Source organism: Orycteropus afer, unplaced genomic scaffold (assembly GCF_000298275.1).
Source record: "Orycteropus afer afer isolate SDZICR_OR568_19922 unplaced genomic scaffold, OryAfe1.0 scaffold00014, whole genome shotgun sequence".
NCBI lineage: Eukaryota > Metazoa > Chordata > Mammalia > Tubulidentata > Orycteropodidae > Orycteropus > Orycteropus afer.
The window spans coordinates 14,799,839-14,822,338 of NW_006921601.1; the positions used below are offsets into that span (position 1 = coordinate 14,799,839).

The window sequence follows — 22,500 nt, forward strand, 5'->3', positions numbered from 1 at the left end:
GAAGGGACCATTCCCTGGAGAAGGATGTCATACTTGGTAGGGTGGAGGGTCGATGAAAGAGGGGGAGGCCTTCAACGAGATGGATTGACACGGTGGCTGTGATGATGGGCTCAAGTATAGCAGGGATTGTGGGGCTGGCGCGGGACTGGGCAGTGTTTCGTTCTGCTGTGCATGGGGTCACTATGAGTCGGAAACGACTCGACAGCACTTAACAACAACAACATGTCCAATTCTCAGTCAACTCTTTCTGTGTGCTTGATGAACTTTACTCTCTTCTTTCTGTTAATCGAAATAACTCTCATTTGACAGCCAGAGAAAACTGCTGCTCTTTCTTTTCCTCTAGATTATCATAGTATAATAATCGATCATAGTACATACATATTGATTATCCCTAATTCAGGTGTTCTAAAAATGCATGTGTATATAGGTATAAACATGTTTCTAAGATGAACATACAATCTCATATCTGTATCTATCTCTGTCACAATTGTTTCAACACACACAACTATATGTCTCTCCATTCCAAAGAAGAAAACTTAAACCTGTTGTCATTGAGTCAATTCCAACTCTTTATTAGGGTCTCTGAAATTATTTCTACAAAATGATACTGGGTGGATATTATACACTGAGCTCTTATCGCCGTCGAGTCGGACCCGACTCATAGCGACCCCTCCTTGGATTTCTGAGGCAGTATCACTATGGAAGTAGATTGCCCCATCTTCCTTCTGAGGAGTGGCTGATGGGTTTGAACCATCAGGCTTTTGGTTAGCAGTCAAGTGCCTTAGGCACTACACTACCAGAGCTCTTATTAGGGGTTTTATATACATTATCTCTAATCTCATAACAATATAAGGAAATATCATGAACCAATTTTTAGGAATTAGAAAGCATAGGTTCCAAGACACTAGGTAACTTGTCTCATAGCTAGTAAATAACAACAGAGAAGACACTGCTAATAAGTACTGGAATTGGAACCCTTATTTATATGCCTCTAATACCTGTGCTGATTCCACAAAATTTTAAATTATATACATTCTGAAACAGCACATCTCCTTCTCCATAACTTCTACTTATACGTAAAAAGCTAGTTTAAAAGTATACATAGATTCATACATTCCTGACACCTGTCAAAATGCAGTCATTTTCATACAAGAAAAAACAATGCCCCAAAATAATAAATTTCCTGGGTCAAAATTCACCCTGCTTAATCAGAAGTCAAATGGCATCTAAGAACTTATTTTCTACATATTTTTGTCTTATGAAAGACTATGCTTCATCTTTATCCCAAATACCTTCTCCTGGAGGCATGAATCACCTCTTATCAACACCGTCCTGTCTTGCCAGGATACCCATAAATGAGTATGAATTGAGTAATTAGAAAAACTGACTAAATTTATTGAAATAGTTTAAAACATCATCTTTAATAGACTTTTTAGCTATTAAATAAAATAACCATGACTGAAGCCAAAAGTATATTTCAACTATTCAAGAATGATCTGTTTAAACTCTTCCCCATAACACATAATCTAGATAAACCAATTGCCATTGAGTTGGATCTGACTCATAGTGACCTCTCCTTAGGTTTCCAAGGCAGTATCACTAGGAAGTAGGTTGCCCAACCTTCTTTCCAAGGAGTTGCTGGTGGGTTTGAACTGCCAGCCTTCTGGTTAGCAGTCAATGCCTTAGGCACTACGCCACCAGAGCTCCCACAGTCTACATAGTCATTCTAAATAACTTATACTTCACATTTAATCATTTAAGCTGCTTACATTGTACAGAGTAGTATTTCTTTATCCTGATTGCCCACTAGAATCATCTAGAGAGTTTTTAATGTCTCCATACTGGAACAACACCTCATACTAATCAAAGAAGAATTTCTGGGGATGTGGCCCAGGGATAAATATTTTTAAAAGATTCCAGGTGACTGCATGTGCACCCAAGATCAAAAGCACTAGTATTGAATGCTGTCACTCTCTGTTCATTCTTACCAGTTAAAAATGGTAGCTATTTAAAAAAAAAAAAAAAAAGATATTATCAGTTAGAGGTGACTGATCCTCAATATAGAGACATATCAATTTAAACATCCCCCTAAGTAATATAATTAACTTTTTTAAGAGGTGTTGATGTAAACACTAAAGAGTCACTCAGCCATAGATTATCATATACTACACTACAGAAAGATTCTAATTATGTTCCTTTTTCTCTCTTGTTGGTATATACCCACAGTTGTAGTAGATCTAGGGTAGAAACTGAGTCTAAATTTTCCATTTTCCAAAAATTTTCAAAGTTTCTATTTAAGGATAAAGGGGACTTTAGATGTTAGGTATGATTGTCTGCATTTTACAAACCATGAAATTGGCATTGTGATGTAGTAAATTACATAGTGTGGCTTTTCTACCCATCAGCATTGTAAACTCCTTGGTGGGATTTGCCATAAGCAACTGAGTAGCTCCTGATTGTTAAAGTTATCCACCTGGGGTATTTCTGTTGGGAGAAGCACAAGGTAATTTTCTGGGGAGTTTGCTCTCTCTCAGGTGTATAGAATTCTGTTCTGGGGATTGGTTAGTTTGGCTACTCTGCCGGGCTCAAAAGCAGCCCCCCTAGAGGCAGAAGTAGTCTCTCTGACTGCTGGCTGAGAAAGACATGCTGCTGAGAGAAACACACTCCTGAGAGACACGTACTTGGTGAGAGAGACGCGAGAGACACATGCTGCTGAGAGAGAGAGAGACTGCTGGCTGCTAAGTGAGATGGTTGGCTGAAAGAGACTGAGTGCATTTCTGAAATTGAATTGTAGTCTGTTGTGTCCCTAATAAACCCCATAATCTGTGAGTTCTGTGTGGCCACCGCAGCAAATTATCAAACCCAGCAGAGAAGTGGTGGGTGCTGCAGGAGGAAGCGTTGGTGTCAGGATGGGTGAAAGGGCTGGAGGGAGGCAGCAGGTCTGGCTTCACAGGAATAGGCCTTGGGCTACTGATGGTGATTCTGTCTTCCTCTGTGGCATTAGAGGAGGTCAGAAGATGTGGTCTCCTTGCCTCTTTGGCAGGCATGCAGTAGGATTTGCTGAAGTTACAAAAAGGGTAAATTGAAATACAACCTGGAATATTGGACATAGTATTTGTCTAGGAGTCAAAAGGCACTCTGGTGGTATAAAGGTTAAAGAATTTAATCATTCTTTAACATGGTTATGTACTGCTAACAAAAAGGCTGGTGATTTGAACCTAGTAGCTGCTCTGTGGGAGAAAGATTAAGCATTCTGCTTGTGTAAAGATTTATATATAGCCTTAGAAACCCTATGGGGTTGTTCTACTTTGTCCTATAGAGTCACTATAGTTGGAGTGGCAGTGGGTTTTGTTGTAGTGATAGGAGTCAAGAAACAATTCCAGCTCATGGCTCTGACAATATTTAGCTTTTTGAGCTCCCAAAAGTCTTTTCACTGGTCCTTGTCTCATTTTCCTGACGTTAAATAAAGGATTTGGACTAGTGTAGTAGTACCTAAGGTTTTGTATTTTATACAACAGTAAAACAGCAAAGAAAAAAAAAAGTGGATACTTACATGTATTTATAAGCTTTTAATTTTACCAAATAAAACTACTGGAAAACAAAGAAAGAAAGCATGTATTACCTATTATCACAATTACTTTGCAAAAAGAAATGAGCGTTAAAAAAAAAAAAGAATATGGAAGGTGATCAGTGGTGTAGTTGATAAAACCTTTGTCTGCTAACCAGGTCAGTGGTTCAAACCCACCAGCCACATGGGGCAAACTACTTCCATAAAGATTTACACCCTCATAAACCCAATGTGGGTTGCTATGAGTCTGAATCCATCTGATGGCAGTCAGTTTGTTAGGAGTTCTGGTGGCGCAGTTCAAACCCACCAGCCACTCCTCGGAAGGAAGACTGGGCAATCTGCTTCCATAGAGATACCACCTTGGAAACCCAAGGAGGGATCACTGTAGAACATAGTCTGTTTGGGGGGCTTATTTATTAATTCTGTTTATTTTGTTTCTAATATAGCATAATTAGAAACTTACTATATCGCTATTCAATGGGAATAGCTATTCTTTCCCTTCCCTATCCCCATTAGTAAATGAGAATCACAGTGACTTCTAGGTGATGCCTCCAAAGTTCACGTTTGTGGGAGTGGCAGAGGAAGAAGAGGAATACTGGATCCTCTCCAGTACAGCATTCTTTTAAGGGTTTCCCCAAATTCCCAAAATCATTAAAGAACTAACTTCAAAATTTTTGCTATATTCAAGTATCCATCTATATTTCCTTAAGGCTTTTATTTAAGTTGACTTTTCTGTCTTGGCTTAAAAATATTTATTTCAAAAGTAAACTTTATATCACTAGTAAAAAGAGAAAATGAAAATCATTGTCATAAATAGAAGATAACCAAGACAATAGATACTGTGAAAAGTGAAGTTTTATTTAAATACTTCTGCCTCTAAAGTCTGACACTAAGATCTTTTCCCACCCCATTCCTCTTTCTCTCCTCCTTTTCACTCTTTTCTTCTTCCTTTCTCTCTCCCTCCTACAGAGATTAGCACCTCCTAGAATGGTATGTCAGACTAACACTAAATTGAGTTCTCAAAGTAATCAGAAGGATCAAGAAACAATAGAAAAAGAACCACTTTTTCTTGTAGGATTGATTCAAGGTTATTCAATGTCATGTGCTGGGGCCACTTTTATCACCTACTCTGTTTGGCACCAACCTTCCTCTGAAGAGGTAAGGCATTCTCCCACTTTCATAAATCTCAGAAAGAAGCAGAGACTGTGGTGTCCCTGAACTTTTTTTTTTTTTTTTTTTTTAAATAACATTTATTTGGGAGAGCTGAAGAATGGGATCTTAGAAATAAGCACAATTAGGGAAGATAGAGAAAGGAGGGTCAAATAATTATGGCAGACTTTCTAAACCACAACAATAATTTATATTTTTAGCTGTTATGGCCCTTGCTAACTATGAATTATAGCAGTGTTACCTATTCCTTATAATCCAGAAACTTCATTATTAAAATGTTTGAAGCAGGCTATAGAGCATCTATCATTACTTAAAAAGTTAATTAGATTACATAAAAGAAATAATTAGATTTGCATTTTTATCTTGGTTTTAAACTTCCAAAGAAGATCACAACAGCCTGCCTGTGGGCAATTACAAACAGCATACAGCAGAGAGATGGGAAGAGGAGAGAGGGTCTGCTTTCCTGGCTAATTCATGATTGAAGATAGAATTACAAAATATTTTAAGGGTTTGCTGAAGCTGGGGGCTAATTCTAGACTTCTAAGCTTTGTTTATAACCTTCATTTCATTGCAAGAGAGTATCAAATACAAGTATAGTGCCAACAGAAATATCAAGTTACTTTCAATGGGTTTATTTGGTCCTGTTCAGAGGCTGCTGGAAAGAGATTCATTTCCTGATCAATAACACACACACACACACACACACACACACAATGACTTCTCTAGAGCCAAAACAAGACCACTGTAACTGCTTTTCAATGCTAAATACAATTAACAAAGAGATACGACCTAAGACAGAAGAACTAAGTAAGACTGGAAGTCTGCTCCTGACTTCCTTATTCTTCTGTTGGCTGTTCTAGGCATCCCCGAAAGACAATAAATGGAAGGTCTAGCTCTTAAAATTAGAGGTCAATTAGATACTTAATGATGAAGCATATCTTTAAATATATTTCTATTATTATTATCCCAGCAAAAAATTAATTAACCAGGGCATGCAGGCCATGAAAGGCTAATGTGCAAAGTAATTATTTCTGATCTTTAGACAACTACTTCACATAAAATGATAGTTCTTATTCTGCTCAGCAGATACCTAAAATGCCTGTAGTTAATCATATTGAAGGTAACAAAAGGCAAGGTTTACCTGCTTAAAAGGTGAGAATACAACTCAAATTAATCTGCTTCATGGTTGAAGAATAATCACTTTCTTGAACACCTTAAACCCACTGCCATACTGTTGATTCCAACTCATAGCGACCCCCATTGGGTTTTCAAGGCTATAAATCTTTACCACAGTAGAGTGCCTCATCTTCCTCCTGTAGAGCAGCTGGTAGGTTTGAACCCCTGACCTTGTTTGCAAACGAATGCCTTACCACTACACCACCGGGGTTCCTTGCTTATATTAGCACCTACCAAATAGGACAGGAGAACACAGATATGATGGTGTACTATCAGGTGACACACAGAAACACATGAAATATACTAAATGACACACAAGAATAAATTAATAGTCAAAATAAACGAAAAAACTAAACTTACCGCAGTGGAGTCGAATCCAACTCATAGCGACCCCTCTTTGGGTTTCCAAGGCAGTATCACTGCGGAAGTAGATTGCCAACCTTCCTTCCGAGGAGTGGCTAATGGGTTTGAACCACTAGCCTTCTGGTTAGCAGTCAAGTGCCTCAGGCACTATGCCACCAGAGCTGCCAATAGTCAAAATTGTTGTTGTTGTTGTTGTTGTTATGTGCCATCGAGTCCAACCCAACTCATAGCGACCCCTCCTTGGGTTTCCGAGGCAGTATCACTACAGAAGTTGATTGCCCCATCTTCCTTCCAATGAGTTGCTGGTGGGTTTGAACCGCCAGCCTTCTGGTTAGCAGTCCAGTGCCTTACGCACCACGCTACCAGAGCTCCCATAGTCAAAACAGGAAACGTTTATTTTTATATATTCACATACTATGAGGAATAGAGTGAAGCTTCAATGAAGAGAAAAACACTTTGCTTTAGAAAAAGTAAATCAAAGCATATATTGGAGCACTAGAAGGAGAAAGTTTTCAGGTAAGACAAAGACTATCTGCAAAGGAGCAGCAATAGCATTTAGTTCAGGCCTTCCACAGATAGAGTTTGCCATCTGATGCATGTATTAAATGATGAAGAGAGAGCAATGGGCATTGTATATTAGTCATAGAAAAAAAAAAAAACTAACAACTTCAAGTCTCATGGAAAAAAGGTGTACATGGATACATTGACTAAATCATTGGCCCTCAGCCAGAAAGCCAAAAGCTCAAATAAAATTCCAAATATCCAGTCCATCCTGAAGAAACTATTATTCAGTCAGTGATGTGAGTACTCTGCCTTCAAAGCACATAATACATATCACTTGATAAAATTGAAAATTGGGATCTGAAGAGACATGAATAATTGGATAACACCATTCATGACAGGAACATGTAAGTTTCTCACAGAGATATTTTAATGACCCAAATTATCTCGCAACGAGTAAGATAAGTTCTAGCTACAAAATGCCATCATTCCTCTTGACATGCTATAGAAATCAAAGAATGTAGCATATTGTGTCTATGAAGTTTCTCTTCTCCAGATTCAAAAATCATGACATGGTCAAATAAGGTTAGATGATTAAGTATATGGATAAATCAAGAAATTAGGATTTATAAATGTTTTTTTTTTCTTAGAATATTCTTATATTTAATAGTTGATCAGAATAATGTAAATATGCTTTGATCTATTTACAACTCTCCTATGAATTAAAAGTGAATTTTGTTGACTAGTCAATATAACTCATAAACAATATTATTCAAAAGATTGGCTTGGATACTACAGTACGATGGGTGAGAAAAGAAGGATGAAACTACTGAAGAAACTGTCTTTGGAATTACAACATAATTTCTAATTTTCAAGGACCTATATTTCATACTTTATCAGTTTTATACTTTCCATAGGATGGATACAAATTGTGTCATTTCTGTCTGGGGGATACACACACACACACACACACACACCAATAAAACCAAACTCACTGCCATTGAGTCAGATCCAAGTCATAGCAACCCCTCCTTGGGTCTCCAGGGCAATGTCACTATGGAAGTAGATTGCCCAACCTTCCTTCCGAAGATAAAAGAATTTGACTGGTTAGCAGTCAAATGCCTTAGGCACTATGCCACCAGCGCTCTCTCTCTCTTTCTCTCTCTCTCTCTCTCTCTCTCTATATATATATATGAACACACACACATTCACACACACATGCATACATACACATACACCCCCCCCAAAAAAAAAACCTAACTTCTTATTTGATCCATGTGAAAGGTGGATAAATTACTTAATATGTGATAAATTAGAAGAATCATTATTTTCTTCAAAGCACAAACAGGGATTTGAACTAACTAAGCAAACAACCTCCTAAAATATCTGTTAATATGAAAGCATTTTAATAATCATTTAAAATTATTATTTTGATTTTTAAAATTGCAAAAACTGACTCAGCAAAAATATAAAAACTCTGGTTCATAAAATCATTCCTCTTACTTTTTAAACATAGCTTACATGGTCTTAGAACTGTATCTTTAAAAGTTTAGTTGAGAATTACCAAGGCAAATTATGTTAAAATTATATTCAAGGAAGAAATATATAATGTAAATTATTTTCATCTGAACATATGTTTAATCAGTAAAAATAAAATAAGCATGAACACTTTTAAAATACTTTATCTGTGAGTGATTGACAAGGTGACATTGAGGAAGAGGAAGACATGGAGAGGTGCATAGGTAGTAAAGACAACAAAGATGAACCCTTTTGCAATACAGTACTGCATTGTCAATGAAGGCAAACACGGATATATGAGTGGATAAATGGGTGGACAGGCTGAACTTTTAGGTATGTTTCTGCAGAGGGGAGTGTGCCCATGACCATGTATAGGGTTGGCAGACAATGTTTCTACAAGTGTATCTGTATGTTCTGTAAGAATTCCAAGATGTATAGTAGAGCTGACAAGGGACAAGGTTGTAGTTACTTCTTGGCCACAGCCAGCTACCCAGAGGGAGCAAATAGTTGGACTGTGCATTAAGGACCACAGTCACAGGGGACATCAAGCTTAATTGGCATAACATACTACACAAAATCATTGTTCCACATCCTACTTTGGCAAATAGCAACTGGGATCTTAAAAGCTTGCAAGTGGCCATCTAGATGCAATGAGTCTCTCCTCATCCAGAGCAAAGGAGAATGAAGAAAACCAAAGATGTATGGAAACAATTAGTTCAAGTGACTGGTACACCATGTGATCCTCAGCCTATACAACTATGAGACCAGAAGAACTAGATGGTGCCCAGCTACCACTTGTCAACCACTCGAAGGGGGATCTATGTAGGAGATCCTGGATAGAATGGAAGAACCATGTGGAACAAAACTCAAAATCATATGAAGAATAAAGGGGCCAGGTTTGCTGGTCTGATAGAGCCTGATGGAACCACTGAGACTATGACCCATAGCTGCCCTTCAGGTCTGGAAAATGAACCCACTTCTGTGGCTTCCAGTCAGACAAAAGACAGGCATATGAGCTGAACATTGACATTAGGGAGATATACTCCTTGGAGAGATCAATTATGGGAGAATAGAAGGGCTGTGTAGGCACAAGAAGGTAGGAGTGCATGGGAGGGAAGGACACAGGGAAGAGGTAACTATGGAGAGGAAGTGAGAGGGGGGCTGTTGCATTGTGGGAAATTGCAGTCAATGTCTTGAGACAAAGTATATGTGAGCTGCTGTGTGAAAAGTGAATTTGCTGTGTAAACTTTCACCCAAATCACAATAAAAATTTTTTTAAAAAAATTCTTTATTATGTCCTTCCCTATCGCTAATGAAAAATCCTGTTTTTTGATTTGTTAAAACCAGTCATATCTTTATTTAATTGTAATAGACCCAGATATATTTTTGTATGGTTGTTATAAGAAGTTACACTCTTCTCTCTATTTCTTTCTATTAAAGCTTGTGAATCCCTGCAATATAGTAAATTACTTAGTGTGGCTTTTCTACCCATAAGTCTTTGTAAACTCCAAGGTGGGATTTTCTATGAGCAACTGAGGAGCTCCTGATTGCTGAAGCTATCCACCTGGGTTATTTCTGTTGGGCGTGGCACAGTACAATGTTCTGGGAGGTTCCCACTCTCTCTCAGGTGCTTAGAGTTCTGATGCTGTGATTAGCTAGTTTGACCACCCTGCCGGGGCTCAAAAGGAGGCCTCCTGGAGGCAGAACTCTCTCTGACTGCTGGTTGAGGAAGACGTGCTGCTGAAAGAGACACGGGTTCCTGAGACACGCATTGCTGGGAAAGAGATGCAAGAGACATGCATTTCTGAGTGAGACACCAAGGGACCAGCACTGCTGGGAAAGAGACTGTGGCTGAGAGACAGTGGGCTGGGAGAGAGAGTGTGAGCATTTTCCCTGAACTTGAATTGTAGCCTGTGGTGCTTCCCTAATAAACCCCATAATCTGTGAGTTCTGTGTGGCCACTGCAGCGAATTATCGAACCCAGGAGAGAGGTGGTGGGTGCTTTGGGAGGAGCGGTTGGTGAAAGGGCTGGAGGGAGGCAGCATGTCTGGCCTTGCGGTAACAGGCCTTGGGTTACTGCTGGTAATCCTGTCTTCCTCTTGTGGGATTAGAGGAGGTCAGAACATGTGGCCTCCTTGCCGTTTTTGCAATCCCCCCAAAAAACAGCACTAATTCAGAAGTCAGTATTCTGAAACAGAAGTAAAGAACAATTCTGAATGTAACCACTCAATATTCATGATCGATAGTCAATTGCCAAGGCTTCATCTTGTTGACTATGGTAGTCAATATGTTCTAGGACCCAGATTTTAAAAGAAAAAAAAAAAAGTCAAACTTGCTCTGATTATCTCTGCATTCATTTGCTTTAAGAAGAGAGGTTAGGTTTTGTTTTTATCATCTTGAGATTTTTTTTTCTGTTTTACTTTTAAATGGAAGGAAGTTTCTTTGCCCTTGATAGAAAAATGTTTGAGGCATCTCTTAAATTTCATATTTTGCTAAAAATATATATTAAAATTATGCCAACAATACTATGTCTCCTAAATTTGATTACATGTATGGCTTTTCAAAAACCATACTTGAGAATACAGTTAACCCATGCCCCATCTAAATAAATAAATAAAAGAATCTGAACATCAAATACCTGTTTTTGTTAGTTGTCAGAGATGAGTATGTTCTGGGTTAGGAGTGTTTTCAATACTTGAAAATTTATTTGAATGGTCTCATTCTGATAAGATAAATACTGACAAGCTATACAGTAAAGCAGTAGCTCAGGATAAAATAAACTATAATATGGGGATTATTACTTACTGTTATTTTTTTAAAAAACATTAATTCCTGTTACAAAGAGTACTTTATTTATACAATGAATGTAACTCTGACACACTGAATCCCTCTATCATTTTATATTTTATATAGCTGAATCCAAATGCTGATTTGTTTCGGTTTTCTAAAATTACAGAATGACAAATATCCATAAATTTTATAAACAATTAAACTTATATTTAATTTGACAAGCTATTTTTCCTCTTTATGGACATAACAATCCATTGAAGTACTATTTTAACATCACATTCTACAGTTTTCTGAAAACAGAAAACTACAAGGTAAAATTACAATTTCATGTACTCTAGTTATAAATACAAAATCAAATAGAATCAATAAATTCTAATAATATTTCATAAAAATACTCTAAACTGATCTGGTTGTTTTTCATCTGAGTTCCTCAGTACCCTAGTCAATCATCAATTAAGATAGCCAGTCAATACAAACAACATTGGACTAAGAAGTGAAATATATTAGAAATAAATGAAGTAAGTAACATTATTAAAAAGCAGCTGACATGGAAACATCTCAGGGAACTCCTTCCATCTCTGCTTTCTAAATAATAGAAACAGAACTAAATAATTAGGTTATTTAACACCTACTAACAGGGAGCTCTGGTAGCATAGTGCCTAAGACACCTGACTGCTAACTAGGAGGCTGGAGGTTCAAACCTACCAGCCACTCCTCGGAAGGAAGGTTGGGCAATCTACTTCTGTAGTGATACTGCTTCAGAAACCCAAGGAGAGGTCGCTATGAGTTGGGTCCGACTCCATGGCACATAACAACAACACCAACAAGTTCTAACAAGGAGCTCTGGTGGCACAGTGCCTAAGGCATTTGACTGCTAACCAGAAGGCTGGTGGTTCAAACCCACCAGCCACTCCTGGGAAGAAAGGTTGGGCAATCTACTTCCGTACTGATACCACCTCAGAAACCCAAGGAGGGGTCGCTATCACAACAATAACTAAGTTCTTAAAGGGAGATCTAAAGAAAAATGTAAGATACCGTAGGCTAACCATTTTGACCTTACCAGTAGGAGGACCACTGAAAATTCTAATGAGGGCAGAGCAAGAGAAGACCTGGACAGTTACTTAATTAAAGATCTCAGCATGAATCATTTAAGAGATATCCGGATGAGTAATTATTCCAAGACTTAATTGTGAGGGCTGACCATCAAAAATGTCAGAAACATTCTATCTCTTGTTATTTGGACTTTTCTTTTGAGACACACAGACTTGGTACAGAATATAGAATCAGAACCAATAAAACACAAGTGAAAACCTCCTAGTGAAGAAACAGCTGGACAAAATACCAAATTAGGTACACTAACTTCTTCAGGCACCAACTTGGTAAGTATTTAAAAGGTAGTGACTACTACCTGGAACAGTATGTATGGTTACCATAGGAAGCAAGAATTTAAGCTGAAATCACTAGTTTTCATCAATGAGATAGAAGATCAGAATAAGCTATGACTTTGTATTACTGACTTAAACAAATATAGGAGAATCTGATATTAACCTCAAGAAAGGAATAATACACTTCAGAATATGCCAGCCAAACTAGATTGAATCAGAGATACGAGCAGGTTAGAAAACATCCACAGTAACTAAGGGAAATAAGCATCTCTAATGGGGTGCATATAACTCTGGGAGCAGTATTGCTGAGGACTTCATCACCAGACAACCAGTTACTTGCTCTGCAGCTTTCTAGAAATCACACACCCGTGTTCCCATTCCAAAATGGAAACTTACCTTACCTATCTAAATAGCTGTTAGTTGACATAACTAACAAGTATCTTTAAAAAATGACAGAAATCACATCACTGCCTTCCCTTCCCAGATCACTGTAATTGTGATCTATATTTTGCTACCTGACCACAAGAAAGTGGCTCTAAATTGTGGTAAATTATTCATTAAAATGTTTTTCTTCCTATCTTAGACTGTAAGTTTCTTGAAGACAGACTACTATCCATTAATCTTTATAGTGCCCTCAGCACAAAGCAAAATGTACACCTCACAGCAGGAATGTAGTTAGTATTTGTTGAAGAACAAATGAATTATTACTTGCCTTTTCCTAGGTTATAAAATTCTTCTCATAATTGTCCCAATCAGACAGCTCGAAATAAAAATAAGCTTCTCCCCATAATGCTATTAGATAGTAAAATACAAAGCAAAAAGTGGTTTGGGCAATAAAAACAGCATCTGTATGCTACCCTGGAAACAACTAGGTTTCCACTGGCTTGGGTTAAGCAAATAGCAGAAGGAAAGAAAGATAGAAGTTTATTCTGCTTATGCATAAGAATGCTTAGATCGCTACCTAGTTATGTTTCTTTTATCCATTTATACAATTGTGTACAAATCCTATTGGTGCTGTTTATAAGACAGGGGTGCATTGGCAGCATTTTAAATTCTATTTTCAAGGAGGAAAGTAAGTGTAATCAGACGAGAGTAATAAAATACACTGACCTGGATCTGTTGCTGCAGGAGATTAATTTTGTGCTGCTGTTGCAAAAGTTGCTGCTGTTGTCTTGCAATCTATCAGAAATAAAGTTTCATTAAGTTAAAATGAAATGTCCATACCTTTGACATTACCTCAGGTATCTCTCCTGGTATTACAAGAATGCTTTATTGTACCTCTATGTGAAAGAGTTTTTCTAAAATGAGGAAGGCAGATTCAGATAGTTGGAGAAAAGAAACATTTTCAACCAAGTGCCATTTCTCTGCTTACCCCTAAATCTTTATCTGTAGGTAATAACTACCCCTCGAATTACATCTGTAAACAGTTCACCTATATCTGTATTGGTCATCTGGAAAGAACAGGAATTTGAAAATCTGATCCTTGGGAAATAAACACAGGAAAACTATGGCTACATTTTCCTAAAGAACTTAATTTGGATGTAAAAAGTAAAGTACATAAGTAAAGACAGGATAAATACATCTTTGCCTGTATGCTATGGGCTACTTTGGTGAAGCCTTTTCTGATGTAAAGATTCTCAGAACTGATACACTTAAAAATAGTGTCAAAGAAGTTCCAAAAAACACACTAAAAAGTGCAAAAAATAAAAAAAAAAAGCTTTTGTTAATAATGTTGTATGTGATATATGAAGTATTACTAAGAACAAATGAGCTCTGCTAGCATAGTGCCTAGGGCACTTGACTGCTAACCAGAAGGCTGGCGGTTCAAATCCACCAGCCACTCCTCGGAAGGAAGGTTTGGCAATCTACTTCCATAGTGAAAACTGCCTCAGCAACCCAAGGAGAGGTCGCTATGAGTCAGGTCCGACTCGATGGCCTATAACAGTAACAACAACAATTAAGAACAAACTAAACTATAATTCAATATTTATCCATTTTCCCATTTGAGTGGAAATTATTACTTTTACAGTATAAGATCCACATACAAGTTTTATATTCTCTTGCTTCACCCAACAACGAAATTCCACATCTTAGCAGGTCATCTGGCCTATAAAAAGTAATATTAATCACTTATCATAACAAGCACTATTGAAGGCTAAATCTGTCACAATATGGCAAACAACTTCCTCAGGATAATGGTATTTACTATAAAGTGTGACCCAGGCAGTAGGCTTATTCAATGCCTCAAACGCTGAGCTGCTACCTTGCTGGCACCTTGAAGTCCAGGGGGATTCCCCTTAGTGAAAACACACTCACTGATAGGTAAGGCAGGAGATCAAAAAGAAAAGGGGCCAGAGGGTGCTTTGAAGGAATTGGTGTTGTAGTACACTGTGAGCAAGAATTATGATCTTTTCTTTCTATTTTTTTTCCTATTTCCAAAAGACAATAATCTAAAGTGGGCAATATTAAAAGTAAAAATAACTGTGATTCAGCCCCTAACCATACTTCTTGAGTCTTTTTAATGTTTGAGTCCAGAGGAGAGGAACCATCCAAAATACATTTTATTTGGCATAATATGCCAGCAAGATGGTCTGCTCCCATTTGTTGCTTTATAGTTTTCGGGTGGTGACTGGCTCATACTGGAGACCATGATAAAACTGCCATTACCATAGGTCATAGTTTGAGAAATGGCACTATTCCTACTATTCCTTTCCAATACTTAATAGTCAAAATAGATCAGTATTTATTCAGGTAAGAATGCCCACTCTGCTAGTCACCTTTCAAATCAGAAATGGACAACTCACTCTGCAGCTCTAGGTATGGATACTGGCTCCTCTGAATGTTTATTTCCTCTTAGTGGACCAGTGAAACACCACTAGGCATCTAATATTGATGGTCCCTCCTAAATGATAAAGTGCTGCATAGAAATGCATCAAAGCACCATAGTGCAATTACTATCATCCACTCTAGACGTGTGGGTTTGACACAGTGAAGTATGGTACATAAGCACCATGTGGCTCAAATTCTGAATTTTATTTGCCAATCGGTTGAGCTACATGCTTGCTTCATTGAGCATGACAACCTAGTTTTAAGTGTCATTTAATTTTCATTTTGAAATATAATTACAAAGTGTTCACTGTAAGATATCACTCGTCTGCAAATGTGTCAAGATTAATTTGTGCTAGCTTATTCACAAGTGTCAATAGTTAATTACTGTGTCATCTCTAGATGGCTAAATGACATTCTAACTTCTGATTTTTTACAGTGTTCTTTTATGTTATTTTCCATTAGGGGCTGAGTCCATATTCCTACATGTGGGCAAATATTCAAGCATATAAAATACCAGACGTCACAACTCATTAAAATCAACAGAGCATATATTGCTCTATATACCCCTATAAAATACATTTAACTGAAAAGATAATTCCAGTAATAATGTCAGATTCCTAAAAACTGCACATTAATTTGGGTCTGTCTGATCTAAAGCATCAGGGATTACTCTATAGGATCATTGTTGTTAGATTAATGTACTCTTATGAGACAAGAAGGACATTTGGGAAAGTGATTTATTTTTAAAAGATATATATTTAAACTTTGCTATTCTTCTTTCTCACTTCTAAGTCAATTAAGTCAAATTCTTATAGGAAACATGTGCCAATTTGTTCTCAATGATTTACCTATGCTATAAATAGAGTGGCCATATAATTTATCATCTATACCAGGGCAACTTTTTTCAAGTGGAAGGAAGGAAATTAATAATTACCCTGGAAAATAGGCATAAACCAGAGCTATTCTGGAAAACCTGAGATGTATGGTCACCCTAGCTTCCAAAGTCAGAAAAAAAATTCATTAAGGCAGAGAGCTAAAAGATCTTCCAAAGTTTTCTAGATGAGCAATGTAAAGCCCATGGGACCTTTCTCTTTTCCTGGATGAGGAAAGTAAGGACCAGGAAGAAATGATTTACTCATGAAGAAACGACCCTGGCATCACATGTGATGCGGATGTGAAGGAGTATTCCTGAGTAATTAATCAAATCCAGGTGTTCTGAAACAATGTATCATTCAGAAATGTTGGTTGTTAGGATGCTTTTCCTTGTCCTCTACACATCTCCTCAGTATTCTTGCGAAGCTTAGATTTCCCAAAGACTTCTTTCTTTCCTCTACCCCCCACTCCCCTCAGGAAAGCTTATGACAAATAAGCCAATCAATGTGATTACTCGCTGAGCTTGGCACATCCCACATCTCCAGTTTGAAGCTCCGTTTGCAGGGCTCACCTGTTCTTGCTGTTGGCGAGCAAGGTCCATTTGCTGCCGTTGTTTCTCAATTTGTGAGGCTGCCAGTTTTTTCTGTTCATCGTGAGCTGCCAGGAGCTGCTCCCGTAAACTGATCAGCTGGGTAATCATGGTGGAGAGCTGCCGTTCTTTTTCTGCCAGGCTCTCGGGTGTACCTAAAATGGAAGCGAGAAGATATCTCACAAGTTTGAGGAAAGTCTGAATGAACTGAAGAAAGAGAGGGAGAAGTTAGAAAGAGCCAACTCTAAGACACTTAAAGACCTGAGAAGAGAGACCATTAAGAGGGCAGGAACACCACAGAGTAGTGACAGTGGCAGAGTGAATGCTGGGACAATTCATTCACTGTCCCTGCCAAGAACAAGTATTGTCACCAGTAAAATTCTCACTTACTCTTGCCTCTTGTCCTTGCAAAAATACAAAAACAAAACAAACAAAAATAAAATTATCCCATTCTCTTTCACCACTCTCTCTTCCTCCAAATAAAATCTGATAGTGTCAAAGATTATAAAGCTACGTATTAATATTCTGATTACTCCTATTTTCAGTGACAACACAGTGTCCAATACTTAGTAGGTGCTTAATAAATGTTACTTAAGGAAGTTTTTGGTATTGCTGTAACAAAATTATTCTGTTTTGCAAATATCTATCTTTGAAGCACAGAAGAGGGTGGTCAAACTCTTGTGCATGGAACAAATTCTAGAGAGAGAATGAAAACTTGCTCAGGAAAGAAATGATTGAATCTGGGTATTTAGGTTCTCTCCCCCCGCCCCCATGTAGAGCTCATGCTAAAGTTCCCAAATTCATCCTTATAGGCAACAGTGTTGCTTCAGGGGCTCCTTCACCCCTTTCTCATTTGTCATCTTTCACAGGGTTGAAGGTTATGCTGTTTAATAAACATGATGCTGCTGAACACTTATGGTGTGCCCTAATGGTGCTGAACTGTCTTTTTTATGGGCAAATTGCACAGCTCTCCTAAGTAAAGGGCGTAGAATCCTTTTGTGAATCTAAATTAGAGCGTTTGGCTGTAGCATAAGATAAGAAATCCAACCCACTGTATTTGAGCCACACAGGTTTCAATATGAAGAAATGATCTATGATTTGAAAGCTTTTCAGAAGATGCCACCAGCTGTCAAAGTGGACAAAAATTACTGATTTTTGTGTGTGCGAAAGGGGAAACTTCCAACATCCTATATGTGACAACAACAAACAAACAAACAAACAAAAAAGCCACTGAATCCTGATGAGAAAGCACCAGGCCAATACGAGAAACTAAAAATACTTTAATTAGGAGTGACCCTCTTTTTTGAGTAGCCCCATGAAGAAAAGAAGACATCAGAGGAGACTTGCCAGTATGATTGCCACAAGTTAAAACTAATGTCAGCAGAGAAACTATATCATTGAGAATTGTACTATCAATTCGGGTTTAAAAAACAGAACAACAACAACAAAAAAGCTATCAATATTTCTTAAAGACTCACTGAGCTGATGCTGGCCTAAAATTACAATTAGAAAAGAAATTTAGTAAAATAATGTTATAAAAATGTATTCTACTGATAATGGAACAAATACTGTGTGAAGGATAGCAACTAACCATTCTTTCTAGATACCAGAATTTATTAATAGAAAATAGGTTTTAATTTCAGCAATAGGAATTTCAGCTAGGTAAAAGAACTTGTCAACCTAGAAATGGAGTAGAGAACACAAAAGCAGGTCCCTGAGAGGGATCATAAAATTTTTCAAAACCAGGAAAGGCTCAACTAATATACATGTCAATATTTCAGGAATGAGAAGATACAACACAAGAAAAATATGAAATTTATTTATTTACTTATTTCACTCATTCTTAACTCAATAACTATTTCTGGGGTGACAATAATATTGTTACTGTTGTTGGAGGCCATTGAATCAATTTTTGACTCATATGACCCCATGTGACAGAGCATAACTTCCCCTTACAGTTTCTAGGCTGTAATCTTTACAGGAGCAAATGGCCAGGTCTTTCTCCTGCAGAGCCGCTAGTTGAGTTCAAACCAATAACCTTTCAGTTAGCAGCTTCATTACTTAACCACTGCACATCAGAGAGCTAAGGAGCTCTGGTAGTGCAGTGGTTAAAGGACTTGGCAGCTGAACATAAAAACAGAGTTTGAACCCACCAGCTGTGCTACAGGAGAAAGATGAGGCAGTCTGCTTCCATAAAAATTTACAGTCTTGGAAACCCTATGGGGCAGTTCTACTTTGCCCTAAAGGGTTGCTATGTACTGGAATGACTTGACTGGCAGTGGTTTTATAATAAGACCTAATGATATAATGGCAAGTAAAAGCAGACACAATTCCCTACTCTCATGCATTTCATAGACCAAAGTGGCAGGGGACACATTAATCAAGTTGTCACATATATAAATGTAAAGTACAACTGATAAGAACTACAAACAAGACAAATATTTTGAGGAATGTTTAATTACATTTGGGGGAGCCAAGGTCTGGAGAGGTATCCTTGAAAAAGTGAAAAATTAACAGACAAATGGATAGGAGTTAACTAGGCAAAGAGTTAAAACCAAAAAACTCACTGCTGCCAAGTCATTTCCAACTCATAGTGACCTCTCATTGGATTTCCAAGGTGGTATCTCTGTGGTAGATTGCCCAATCTTTCTTCCAAGGAGTGGCTAGTGGGTTTGAACTGCCAGCCTTCTGGTTAGCAGTCAAATGCCTTAGGCACTATGCTACCAGGTTAGGGGTAGCCAAAATGTCTCCCAGAAGGAGGAAAAAGCATGTGCAAAGGCCCTGTGGTAGGGTGGGTTTGGAGTGTGTTCTAAGAAGGCAATGAAACTTGATGAAGGAAAATAAGTGGAATATACTGCCAGATGAGGCTAGACAGGTGGGAAAAGGTCATACCATTCATTCCCCTATAGACATGTTTGATGATCTTCATCTTTAAGAATAAATCAAAACCACTAAAGTGTTTTAAGCAAAGGAATGATGTAATTATTCTGGCTGTACTGTGGAGAATGACTTGGAAGGTTAAGAGAATAGATGTACTGGATAAATGTACATTTGATTACATATGTTTTGTGCAATATTCTGAAATATGTGTAATATTCTTGTTATACCTATTTATAGGAAGTGAGTTAAGACAAGGCTTATTGAATACTGGGAAAGTTAATAATGAAAACCATTCACAGGGAATTTGAGGCAAGGACCAATACAAGAATTGGATCTGGTATTTAGTTATTCCAGCAAAGACTAAAAAATTGTCTCTTCTCCTGTTGTTGTTAAGTGCCATCGAGTCATTTCCAACTCATAGCGGAATGAAACACTGCCCAGTCCTGAGCCAGCTCCACAATTCTTGCTACACTTGAGCCCATCATCACTGCCACCGTGTCAATCCACCTCATCGAGGACCTTCCCCTCTTTCATTGACCCCCCACCTTACCAAGCATGACATCCTTCTCCAGGAAATGGTGCTTTCTGACAACATGACCAAAGTAGTGAGACAAAGTCTGGCCATTCTAGCCTCCAAGGAGCATTCTGGCTGCACCTCCTCCAGGACAGACCTGTTAGTTCTTTTATCAGTCCATGGTACTTTCAGAATTCTTTGCCAACACCACAGCTCAAAAGCATCAACTCTTCTTTGGTCTTCCTTATTCATTGTCCAACTCTCACATGCATTTGAGGTGACTGAAAATATCATGGCTTGTGTCAGATGCACCTTAGTCCTCAAGGAGGCATCTTTGCTCTTCAGCACTTGAAAGGGTTCCTTTGTAGCCAATCCAAACCATTCAGCCACTCCTCAGAAGGAAGATGGGCAATTTACTTTCATAGTGACGCTGCCTCAGAAACCCAGGGAGGGGTCACTGTGAGTCAGGTCTGACTCAACGGCACATAACAACAACAACAATACGTCATCTGATGTCCTGACTGTAGCGTCCATTGGCATCGACTGTAGAACCAAGCAATGTGAAGTCTTTGACGATTTAAATCTTTTCTCAATTTATCGTAATGCTGCTTATAGGTCCAGTTGTGAGGATTTTTGTTTCCTTTATATTGAGATGTAATTCATACTGCAGACTGTATTCTTCAGTCTTCATCAGTAAGTACTTCAAGTCATCCTCACTTTCAGCAAGCAAGGTTGTGTCATCAGCGTATCACAGGTTGTTAAATGATACTTCCTCCAATCCTGATGCCATGTTCTTCTTCATGTAGTCCAGCTTCTCTTAAGCTAAATAAAGTCTTTTCAATAGTATTCTATTTATTCCCTCTTTCTCTTGCATAGGAATCAGAGAAGTTGTGGATAACACAAAAATGACTTCTTAGCCTCTTCTGCTCAAGGTGAATTTAAGAAATGTAGAAATGCATTTTGTATCCAATGCTAATAGATATGTATAAGAATATCTTGATTTATAAAATAATTTCAGTGATTTTTAAAAAAAATATCATGATATTGAAATTGCTTAATTGTAGACATTCAATAATATCTTTTTTTCATAAGACTGAAAAGATACATGCTTAAGAAGAAAACAATCCAGAGATCAATATTTTTAAATTAAGGATTTAGGCACTTATATAGGCTATCACTATCTTTCCCTTAAGCTTGAGGAGCACATATATATTTTGGAGACATATGAGTGGCATAATAAGTGAGGCTAGAAATGAAATGAGTAGTATAACAAATCTAAAATTCTCCTGAATGGATAAATTATATATAAAGCCATGTAGCCTGTTAGCGGTCAAATTAAAAAGACATTAATTCATACCAAGAAATAGCTTACATTCTCTAGATGTGTGGACTAATTTGGGTGAGTGTATGATCATTCTTCTGTTCTGTACCCATTGTATTTGTTCAGACATACTAGTTTAAAGCCAGGCATTTAAAACTTGTAGTTCTGGATTTTTGTTTTAATTAATAGCTAGTACTTATGCTGTTGTGATTAAAATAACCCCAAGTCTGAATCACAGTGACCAACCACCATTCAAATACAAGCTATTTCATGGAAACACACACACACACACACACACACACACACACCCCAACAGACACAACCAGCTGAATTAAACATGAAACTTTGCCATGGCAAAGGAACTACCGCTGCTAAACTTGCTAAAAGAGTATACAATCTATGGACACGGTGAGGTGAACAAAATATGGTCAGGTTATGTTAAGGAAAATAAAAGACCATATAGAATGTTCTTAGGAGATAACTTAACTCTATGTTGAAAATCTTGTCTTAAAATGTATTTTGAGGTTTGATAAAATCAACATGGAGAAAAAGTAGATTAGATTCTAAGGACCTACCTCTGGTAGCATAGTGGCTAAGACACTTGCCTGCTAACCAGACGGCTGGCGGTTCAAACCCACCAGCCACTCCTTGGAAGGAAGGTTGGGCAATCCTACTTCCGTAGTGATACTGCCTCGGAAACCCAAGGAGGGGTCGCTATGAGTCAGGTTTGACTCGACGGCACATAACAACAACAACAACCCAGCCCAGCAGAAGTCATCAGTAGCTGCTTAACCTCATCTGTTTCCCATCTTTCAAGCTACCTTAAAACGATTCTTGAAACTGCACTGCCAGAAAATAGCCTCTTATGCCTCCCAAACAAAAACAGTGGTAGTTTCATAAACTACAGAAAAGGGAGCCAGCAAAAAAGCTTCTGCACACAGCCTCTCTACAAGGAAGCGTGCCTGCTTTTATCCAATATCACACAGTGTGCTTCTGACACTCTCTCCTATAAAGTGTATCTAG

At 37.9% G+C, this 22,500-nt stretch overlaps 1 protein-coding gene across 1 annotated transcript in view; it reads right to left on the reverse strand.

Annotated features, from left to right (window-relative positions):
• Positions 1-22,500, reverse strand: part of SOX6 (SRY-box transcription factor 6) — a 544,947-nt gene that overhangs the window by 315,101 nt on the left and 207,346 nt on the right. Inside the window, exons 4-5 of the mRNA XM_007956810.1 lie at positions 16,745-16,917; positions 13,582-13,650 (exon numbers count right to left, since the gene is read on the reverse strand). Coding sequence (XP_007955001.1) covers positions 13,582-13,650; positions 16,745-16,917 — 242 coding nt within the window. The remainder of the gene's footprint in view (positions 1-13,581; positions 13,651-16,744; positions 16,918-22,500) is intronic.